General features: G+C 55.4%; 1 protein-coding gene across 1 annotated transcript; it reads left to right on the forward strand.

Moving 5' to 3' along the window:
* Window positions 1-2,995: 2,995 nt before the first annotated feature.
* On the forward strand, window positions 2,996-9,292 carry CDCP2 (CUB domain containing protein 2). Its single transcript, XM_065673282.1, has 6 exons — window positions 2,996-3,071; window positions 4,679-5,026; window positions 5,139-5,483; window positions 5,970-6,323; window positions 8,624-8,802; window positions 8,978-9,292. Exons 1-6 carry the CDS (start codon window positions 2,996-2,998, stop codon window positions 9,290-9,292), a joined length of 1,617 nt encoding a protein of 538 aa, XP_065529354.1.
* The last annotated feature ends 786 nt before the right edge of the window (window positions 9,293-10,078 follow it).

Genomic DNA, 10,078 nt, shown 5'->3' on the forward strand with positions numbered 1-10,078 from the left:
GTTCTGCCGCGAAGCCTCCTGTCTTTGTTCCTGGCTAAAAGGGAGGGTGGTGAGAGACGGAGCAAGCTGTGAGTGCTGCGGGTTGCAATCCTGCAGAGGCAGGCTGCAGGCAGAGCGGGAGGAGGTGATGCGTGCCACGCCGGAGGGGACGGAGTCTCTGCGAGACGTTCTCCATGGGGGAGGCGATGGCTTTGGAAGTATGAACTCGGAGGGGCCTTTAAACCGCCCAGAGGCACTTTGTGCTTTATTTTCCACCCTGCTCTCCCTTCCCCCTCCTGCCTTTTGTCATTTCCCAGGTTGGAGTCCCCTCTTCCAACTGGGGACAGCCCCTTTTAGAGGTTTGCCGTGGTGCTCCCGCAAAGGCAGGGATGTGGAATGGAAAAGCTCACGGGCAGGATTTTCCCTACAGAGGGAGGATGAGAGGTTTGCATCCTTTGGAACCTGGGAACTACCCTGTGGTGGCAGTTTCACAGGGAATGGTGTGATGCTGTCGGTTATGTGCGATCGCTGGAGGTGGAAGTGCGTGAGCTCCCTGCAGTGGTTGGTGGGACAGGGGTGCCCCAGTGCCCCCAGGAAGCCCCCATCACCCTTGCAGCGCTGTGCTGGGGAGAGGGCTTTCCCTTCGCTTCCTTTCTTCTTCCTCATGTGCAGCCTAAATACCTTCTTAATTTCATCTCATTATTTCCTGCCTAAATAATTCCCGTTTCTCCTGGGGACTGTATTTAAACCTTTGATCTTCTCTGAAGTCTCGCAGTCCTGATCACATCCTTTCTATTTAAATGAATCAAATGCCTTTTTCACTCATGATTTATAAATTTGCCCACAGAGGAACAGAGGCAGCCCCGATACAGCACACCTCGAAATCACCCACTTTGGCTGGGACCAAAGCACCCTGGGCTGATCCAGAGCACCTCTGACCTCCATGCCTGTCTCCTCTGCCTGCATCCCTGCCGCATCCAACCTGAGCAGTGTAACCTGTGCTCAGACCCAGCCAGGGAATGGCCATCCCCAGGTCAGGAGGAGGGGGAATGTGCCTGTGGTTGATGGATGAGGTCTCCCGGGAGCGGGGCACAGCTGCTGTGCTGCACAGCCCCGGTCCCTGTATCCCAGGGGTATCCCTGATGCAGAGCGCAGCTGGAGGGATGGAGAGGAGTGGCTGTGTCCCGGACACTGGCTCCATGCTGGGATGTGGCTCGGTGCTGAGGTTGGTGGTGGAAGGGCTGGAGGACGGTGGGTGTTGCTGGAGGTGGATGTAGTGAGGATGAATGCGTTGCTCTGTTGTGCAGTGATTGAGAAGTCAGGGAGCATGTTGTCCCTGATCCCAGGGGATTGTGACTGGGAAGGTTCAGCACTTTTGACTGACATTATGAGGATTGTGGTTGTGGAACCACCCAGGAGAAGCCCCAGCACAACAGGCCATGGTGCCAGACATCTCCTGCCTCTTTGCTGCAGGCTGTGGCCGCACACGTGTGTCACAAGGCATGGGGACAGACCTCTTCTCCAAGCCTGTTAGGGATACAGGGAATTAAGCTCTGCAGCATCCCTGGGAGGTCAGCACCACCATCGCAGCCATCTCCCAGAGCCTACACTGGAGCAGTACCCAGGGACAGGCAGGGCTGCCTTGCATCTCCTGCTCTTCCTCCTGGTGCTGGTGGGGTGATGCAGTGCTCAGCACCCCAGGACAGACACCCCGACGTCCCCCACTCTGCTGGGCTCAGGATGGAGGGCCCCTGGCTGGAATGCCCCAACACCAGCGAGGCCGGGCAGTGAGGAGAGAGCCTGCACAAATGTTATTGTTATTATTGCCCATAAATATCCCGAGGCACTTAACGACCTTGGCATGGAGCATTTCCTGGGGATTCATGACCAGTTGGTGTTAATGGTCCTTAGCAGCACCTCGGGCCGTCAGCTCCTCCCAGCCCATCATTAATCCACAGGAAATGTCTCAGGCATCGATCCTCATTGCTTAATTAATAAATGCAACTTGTCTCCTCGCCTGAGATTTAGAGATAGGCGCTGCTGCTTCCCCTGCTGCCTTGAAGGTGACTTCTTCAGCACAGGTCCCTCACGCCGGGATGCCCTCAGCTGTTTTATTTCCTGGCATTCATCTGCGTGTGGGATACGGCAGCAGGAAAGTCTTTTCCCTCTTGGGCAGGCGGGAATGAACTGCACTGCTGCTGGGACTGGGATTTTCCAGTTAACGTGGCTCATCTTTCCCACCAAACACAAAGGTTTGAGCACCGTCAGCCCGGTGCATCCAAGAGCCTGAGTGTGGAAGAACCTGGTAATCTCCAAGGCCGTCGCAGGTTCTATAATAATCGATGTTTTTTGCCCGTGAGTCACAATTCATCTTTAACGTCCCTCAGGGGAGGTGGGATTTGCTATCTTTAGTGCTCACGACTGCCGCTTTCCCGTGCTGAGCATCCCGCTGAGCCTGGACTCTTGCTGCAGGGATGCTGACCTGGCAGCTGGCGTGGAGTCGTGGCTGCGGTTAAATCCTATTCCCTGTTTCTCCAGCGTTTACCACCCGTTGGCTTCGTGCAGTGGGTGCCGCAGCATAAATCATGGTAATTCCTGAGGTGCTTTTCTGCGGCAAGTCTGAAATCCCCATTTTGGTTCACTGGCTCGACTGGTGAGCTAAATTATTTTCATAGCCCCTTAAGGGCATATTGTCAGCCCGGACTTATTGCCGTTATACACCATCTCTGAAACATTAATATCTCTTCTAAATATAGTGTATTGACAAGGTATCTGGTATAGTGTAAATCCTTGGGACATTTGATCCAGATCATTAAAACTGAGTGAAGGAAGGGAGGAATAGATCAAGTTGCCTTGCCGCTCTTAATTCAAACAAGCGATGAATTATTCATTCCATTATTAATTCTACAGGCCTCCTGCTTTTTTATTTAGTTAGTTAGTTATTTATTTCCCTCCCAGATAGACAGCTCCAAAAGGATGCTCGGGTGCTGCTGAGGGGAGATTTACCTGCTGGAGGATGAGGTGCATGGTGGCAGGCTGCCTGGCAGCATTGGCTGTGCTGTGTGGGGCTCTTGGGGATGCTCCAGGCAGAGGTAAGAGCCCAATCGCGGCTCCTACTGGGGACACAGGCACTGCATGGGCACCCGTGGTCCCTGGGGAGGAGAGGGCTGATTGTGGGTGCTGCAGTGTTTCTGGGTGCGAGCAGGTCCCAGGGATTGGGACTCGCTTCCCTCAGCTTGGCATGGGGAAAGGAGCTGGGATCTGCAGCCACCATGTGCGACAGCAAGTGCAGGGCATTGCTCCATGCTTGTTCTGCTGCTTCACGCTTGTTTTATTGAAGATTGCAGGTAGGGGATGTCCTTTTGTGGTGTACAGGTGCTTTGCTGAAGGGTTTCTTAACTTCTGGGGTTGCACACGCCTATATAAATATAGAATCACAGCATGATTTGGGTTGGAAGGGACCTTAACCCTCATCCAGTTCCAACCCCTGCCATGGGCAGGGACACCTTCCACTAGAGCAGGGTGCTCCAAGCCCCTGTGTCCAACCTGGCCTTGAGCACTGCCAGGGATGGGGCAGCCACAGCTTCTCTGGGCACCCTGTGCCAGCGCCTCAGCACCCTTACAGGGAAGAGCTTCTGCCTAAGAGCTCATCTCAGTCTCCCCTCTCTCAGCTTAAAGCCATTCTATTCTCCCCTGTCCTTTCACTACGTACCATTATAACACAGATGTATATGTATGTACATGGGTGTGTGTATGTATGTGTATGTTGCTGTGCATGCAATAAACCTCCCACCTTACCTGGATAAACCACCCCTGGGACGCAGGGCAGGGTTATTTCACTAACATTATTCCTTTAGTACCGGCCCAATATGACTTTATTGCCTGTCCCCAGTAATCAGCAAGATGGTTTTGGATCTGGCCAGCCTTGCTACTTAAAGAAACACCCCTTTACCCATTTGCTGTTGTGCTGCATCCCAGGCATCCGCAGGACCCCCCTCGCTGGCAGGTCACTGCAGAGCGGGCGTGATGGAAAGCAATGCGTGCTGCCTCACTATTGATTTGCAATATACTTGGCCCAGATTGATGGGAACGTGCACGTGTCTCCTGAGGGCCTCACAGGGGCTGCATCCCTCGCAGACATGATGTATGTGCCCGCGATAGCAGCCTCTTCACCTCGGCCCTAATCAGACCCAGGGGCAGGTGGCAACCATCCCCTCCCCGCCTTATTTTATAATAACCATGTCTCAGGATAAAGATTTCATTATCAAATCGATCCCTATGTGCATAACTCATTGCTGAGCACATCGAGCCCTTCACCCCTATTCCTCCCAGGTTGAATTCATTGATACTGGCATGATATGGGGGGGGAGCATCATCAGCAGGAGGCACAAAGCTGAAGGGGTGGGCAGATGGGGCACCCTTGAAAACTCGCTTTAGAGCTCACTCCCTACTTTCTTTTTCCCAGCAATAAACAGAGGGGATGCTGTGCTATCCCAGCAGGACAAGCTCAAGGGCATGGTTACATGGAGGGATGAAAGGTGATGGTGGGACACATGGGAGAAAGGAGAAGGGGTGGCTGAGCCCAGCGGAGGTCTTCAGGGCTCTGGTGGTGGGATGGAGCCAGTGCTGTGCACCCCATCTCTGTTCTTCCAGGCTTCCCTTGGAAAGGGGACATCACATCCACCTCTGTGTCCTCCAGGCATCAAATGTGGGGGGGTGCTTTCGGCACCCTCTGGCAATTTCTCCAGCCCCAACTTCCCAGGACTGTACCCCTATGACACGGAGTGCACGTGGCTGATCGTGGTGGCCGAGGGCTCCTCCGTCCTGCTCTCCTTCAGCCACTTCGAGCTCGAGTACCACACTACCTGTGCCTACGACTACCTCCAGGTCTACAATGGGGCTGCCAGGGACCAGGGCAACCTCCTGGGCACCTTCTGTGGCCGCAGCCCCCCGCCACCCTTCTCCTCCGCATGGCACGTTATGGCTGTTGTCTTCCGCTCCGACCGCCACGTGGCCAAGCGCGGCTTCTCTGCTGCCTACCGGAAAGGTATCGGGAAGGGATGGAGGTGGCAGAGCATCCATGGTCCTGGATGGTCCTGAATGGTCCATCTCTCTGAATGGTCCTCCCCATCACCCTCATCATCTGTGTCTCCCCACAGACGCCTGCGGTGGGCAGCTGACGGGGCTGTCAGGGGAGATCACCAGCCCTCGCTACCCCGAGAGCTACCCCAATGATGCCGAGTGCCGCTGGAGCATCGGGGCACCCGATGGTGGAGCACCCCTCACCCTGGTGTTCGTGGACTTCCAGGTGGAGGGGGGCCAGGGCTGTGGCTTTGACTACGTGGCTGTATTTGATGGCCCCACCGCCGCTGCCCCCCGCCTGGGACGCTACTGCGGCAGCGCCCGCCCGCCCCGCACCGTGTCCTCCACCCCGCACCTCCTCATCCTCTTCAAGTCGGACTTCAACATCGGCGGCAGGGGCTTCAAGGCCCATTTCTACTCAGGTGGAGGGGGCTCGGGGTGGCGGGGCAGTGGGATGGGCGTGGGGATGGCTCCCTGGGGTGGTGGTGATGGTGATGCTCTTACCTCCCATGGCAGCAAGAGATGACAGTAAAGGGGAGAGCTCGTGAGAGGATGGTGTGAAGTGTAAACCACCATATGATGTGAATTGTAAACCACCATATGATGCAAAGGGCACTGTTGTGGCTATCCCAGGCCCCAGGCTGTTTTTCTCTTGAGCAAGAGCCACCCTTCTCCTTGCTCATGCCATTCCCTGGGGATATGGGTGAAAACCATCTGCTCTTGTAGGGCTTTGGCCACCTTGGGCATTGCCATCCCCTCTAACTAGTAGGTTTCCCTTGGCCAAACACGAGGGAGCAGTGAGGTAAAGGGCAGAGCATCCTTTAGCAACAAAAGACGTGACTGCTCATCCACACCCGGGGGCTTCAGGTTTGGTTTCACGTTTTCCTTTCCCCTTTCTCCCTGAGCAGGCGAGTGCCAGGAGGTGTTCACTGCCATCAAGGGGAACTTCTCCAGCCCTCGGTACCCCAACTTCTACCCCAACAACCTCAAGTGCCAATGGAGCATCCAGCTGCCCCCGGGCTACCGGGTCAGGATCTTCTTCCTGGACATGGACCTGGAGGGCCGGAGCAGCCTGACGGGCGGCTGTGACTATGACCATGTGGCTGCCTTTGACAGCGGTGCTGAGAACGGGTCCCTGCTGGGGCAGTGGTGCGGGCAGGAGAGCCCGGCGCCCGTCACCTCCCGCAGCAACCGGGTGCTGCTGGTGCTCCACACCGACCGCAACGCGGCCAGGAGGGGCTTCTCCATTGCCTATGTGGGAGGTGAGGTCTGACCGGGGTGCTCTCAATGCTTTATTTCCTTTGGGATATGCCCGAGACCATGTAATTTCTATGAGGACTGTGCAGCGAAGACACCCGTCTGCAGGAGCAGAACACATGGCTCTTTAGGAGTGGGGTGGAGAAGATGCGGTGGGTGAGCTCCAGCTCTTGCAGAGTGTGTCTCACACATGCTGCACATCGTGTTTAGTATTCAGGAGATGCTTTCGAGTTTCTTCTCCCTGTGTATGTGTTGCTGCCATGCTCCTGCTGCTCCCTTAGGGCTTGAAGCAGGCAAAACCCAGGGGGATTCTAGGCAACCAAAGCCTATGGGGAGGTGACCGCCTCCAGCATCACCACCCTGTTCCCTGCTCCCCGGGATGCTCCAGCCCCACCGGCACACGGCTGAGCAGGCAGACATAAACAGCATCCTCAGTGCAGCACCACAGGGGCAGGATCCCTGGGATTTGGCACTCCCAAACCCACACAGCCGGGCCTGCCCAGCATTCCCTCCCGCCGGCATGCCCTGTATCCCAGCCAGCGCATCTGCAGCCGGTGGGAGGAGCAGTGCGCGACCTTCCTCGTGTGTTCGCCAACCTCTGCGCCTCAGAAGGCAGGCAGGTCATGGTGTTCGTTGTGTTTGAAGATGATTACATCTGAGCTGACCTGTGAGTCAGGGATGACTCAGACAGGAGCAGCCTCACCAGCAGACTGGAGCCGCAGCACGGCTGCTGGACCGGTGGCACAGGAGCTGGGGGCGGCCGGCCATGGGTTTATGAGCTTTTATCCCTCCGCACCAAAATGTTCTTCGTTTCCAGTGCAGCAGAAGGGATTCGGGGGTAGGTGGCTCTAGGAGTAAAAGATGGGATGGGGTTTTGTCCCGAGGCTCTGGAGGAAGGGAAGCTGTACCAGACATCTAACAGGGATTTAGTACAGCAGGTCAGTCCCTGTTCGTGTCCTGCTTGTTTCTTACTGGCTTACAGCAGTGTGTGCAGGGAGAGAAATCGTGGCCTCACTGTATCTGGCCATGGAGAAGCCCCATTCCCAATAGAGGAGCTTGCAGATAGATGGGATGCTGAAGAGCAGGGGGAAGCCCCGTTACGGAGAGGATGTGACTGCTCCCAACTGCCCAAGGCTCCTGCCTTTCTCCCTTTGCCCTTGGTGGCAAAGGAGCATCTCAACCTCCATATCCACATCCACAGCCCTTCCGCCATGTAGGTGTTTTCCTTTCAGCCTCCACATCCACAGCTCTCCAGTTACGCAGATGTTTTCCTTTTGGGCCCACAGAAGGGCATGGCTTGGGCTGGGTGTGTGTGATTTATGGCCATTCGAATGAAAGCCTTCATGCCGGGAGAGAGGATCCATTTTCTCCTCCTCTTGATCTAATGCACTTTAGTTATTTGGTAAATCTTCTAATGGTTTTATAATGCACTAAGTGAAGCAAAGTGACACTATTTATTCCGTATTGATTTTATTGTGTCTTATTTATCCCTTATTCAGAGGGAGCTGGAATAATTCAATAATTCATACTGCCCAAGTGTATGGTTCAAGCTGAGCAAGGATTAACTTTAAAGAGGGAGGCATTTTTCCTCCCTGCTTCTTTCCCAGCATGGATGCTTTCTGCATCCAGAGGGGCCAGAGGGAGCGTGATGGAGAGGGGCTGGGCTCCCCATTGCCTTGCTCTTCATCTCAGCATCAAGGGCAGCTCAACAGCAGCTCACTCCATGCACTGTTCTCCAGCTCCCCATCAATAACAGCATCCTGGCAGCAGTGGAAGGTTGATGAGGGACAGGACCTGGGCTGGGCTGTCCCTCTGGGAGGATGCCCACAGAATGGTTAGGGTTGGAAAGGGCCTTAAGATCATCCAGTTCCAACCCCCCTGCCATGGGCAGGGACGCCTCACACTAAACCATCCCACACAAGGCTTCATCCAACCTGGCCTTGAACACTGCCAGGGATGGAGCACTCACAACCTCCCTGGGCAACCCATTCCAGTGCCTCACCACCTTAACAGGAAAGAATTTCCTCCTTAGATCCAATCTAAACTTCCCCTGTTTCAGTTTTAACCCATTCCCCCTTGTCCTATTGCTACAGTCCCTGATAAAGAGCCCCTCCCCAGCATCCTTGTAAACCCACCATGTGAATCCTACGTGCAATGCCAGTGACCGAGAGGTGCATGGCAAACTCACGAGGCCCATGTCCCTGCTTCTCCTGGTTCTGTCGATCGCCTGCACTGTGTGTGATGAGGACAGTGAGCTTGGAACACTGCTGGACCTTCCCTTGCACCTTGTTTTGTGTCCCTGCAGTTGTGCCCATGAACGTCAGCTGCACTCGGACGGATTTCCACATCCAGATCCCAGTGCAGTCCCTGGCCCAGCTGGAGAGGAACAGGATTTACTTGGGGACCCCGTCCTGTGCAGCCCAGGTGGTTGGCAGGAACTTCAAGATACACACCAGGTTCGACTCCTGCGGCACCGAATCCCAGGTAAGCGATGGGCAAACCTTCCTTTAAAGCAAGCTGAGTAGATGGTTAGACCAGCCACAACGGCTGCAGAGGGGCATTCCCTCCCACCTTCCCAGTTGATACTGGTCTGATCTGTGGCCAACCCAGTCGACCCCCTGTGGAAATGAGCTGGTGAGACATGACCCTTGTGTTGCAGAAACGCAACAACACGTCCGTCATCATCAGCACCCTCTACATCGACTTTTCAACGGGTGACCAGGAGGACATCCACCGGTACGAGGTGCAGTGTGAGCCCAAGAGGAAGGAAGCCTCCGTCACCCTCATCACCGGCTCCGACCCAGCCAGGCTCAGCCAGGCAGAAATCCTGGTGGATGCCCAGCAGCGGGAGGGGGAAGCGCTGGACACCCATGAAATCAAGAGCCAGGACACCAGTGACATCGTCTTCATCAGCATCTGCATCCTGGCCGGGCTCCTCATGGTCATCGCGGTGGTGGGGCTGGTGCTCCTGTAGGATGCTGCTCCGCACATCTCCAGGGCAATCCCAGCCCTGCACAGGGTGGAAGCGCACCCCAAAATCCATCCTCACCCCAGGCTGAGCTCTACCACAGGTGCTCAAACAGAGACACAGCTCCCAGGCTCTGAAGGAGCCTGAACCCAACCTCCAGCTCCCCACAGCGCCTGAATGATCCAGGCAATAGGCAGCCGTTTCGCTTCCCGATTTGTTTCCCTCTGTCTCAATCTGTCCATTTGGCTCGGGAATGCAATTCTTGCACTTCCTAACTCTTCCCGCACCTGCTTCAGTTCATTTTCCCTCTGGTGCTGCTGCTTTCGGGATAGTACCGTTGTTTGCTGATGGCTGCAAGTCATCCTGTCAGTTATTTCTAGCTGAGTTCTTGAAGGCCCAGACCATCCCCAGCTACAGTGGTATTCCCAACAAATATTATCCATGCTCCCAGCCATGCTCCGCGGGTACCGCGGAGCTGTGTCGTAGGTATCTCCACTTGGCACATGCAGATGCAGCTCATGGAGATGCTCCCAGGCTGTGTTTCTGGATGCCTGGATGATGTGATGAGGGGCATTCGCCATGCCCTGGGGCTGCTGTTTTGATCTTCAGATGCCATCTAACCCAGTACTTGCTCTCAGGACTCTCCTGAGCACTTCAGCAGCTGGAGGGAAGGAGGAGGATCTCTCTTCTGCTCTGTGTTTTCCTCCATTCCAGCGCATCCAGCGCTGTGAGCTCTGTGCCAGCATCCCTCCTGGAGCCTGAAGGAGAGCTGTGGAGCCTGGGGAGACACAG

The sequence above is a fragment of the Lathamus discolor genome, chromosome 3 (assembly GCF_037157495.1).
Source record: "Lathamus discolor isolate bLatDis1 chromosome 3, bLatDis1.hap1, whole genome shotgun sequence".
NCBI lineage: Eukaryota > Metazoa > Chordata > Aves > Psittaciformes > Psittacidae > Lathamus > Lathamus discolor.

What these genes read in the sequence shown, in the direction of transcription:
- CDCP2 (XM_065673282.1), top strand. Translation starts at nt 2,996, where the DNA reads ATGAGGTGCATGGTGGCAGGCTGCCTGGCAGCATTGGCTGTGCTGTGT. An exon ending in TGGGGATGCTCCAGGCAGAG is followed by an intron (nt 3,072 to 4,678) that starts GTAAGAGCCCAA and finishes TGTGTCCTCCAG; the next exon opens with GCATCAAATGTGGGGGGGTG. An exon ending in CTCCATTGCCTATGTGGGAG is followed by an intron (nt 6,324 to 8,623) that starts GTGAGGTCTGAC and finishes GTGTCCCTGCAG; the next exon opens with TTGTGCCCATGAACGTCAGC.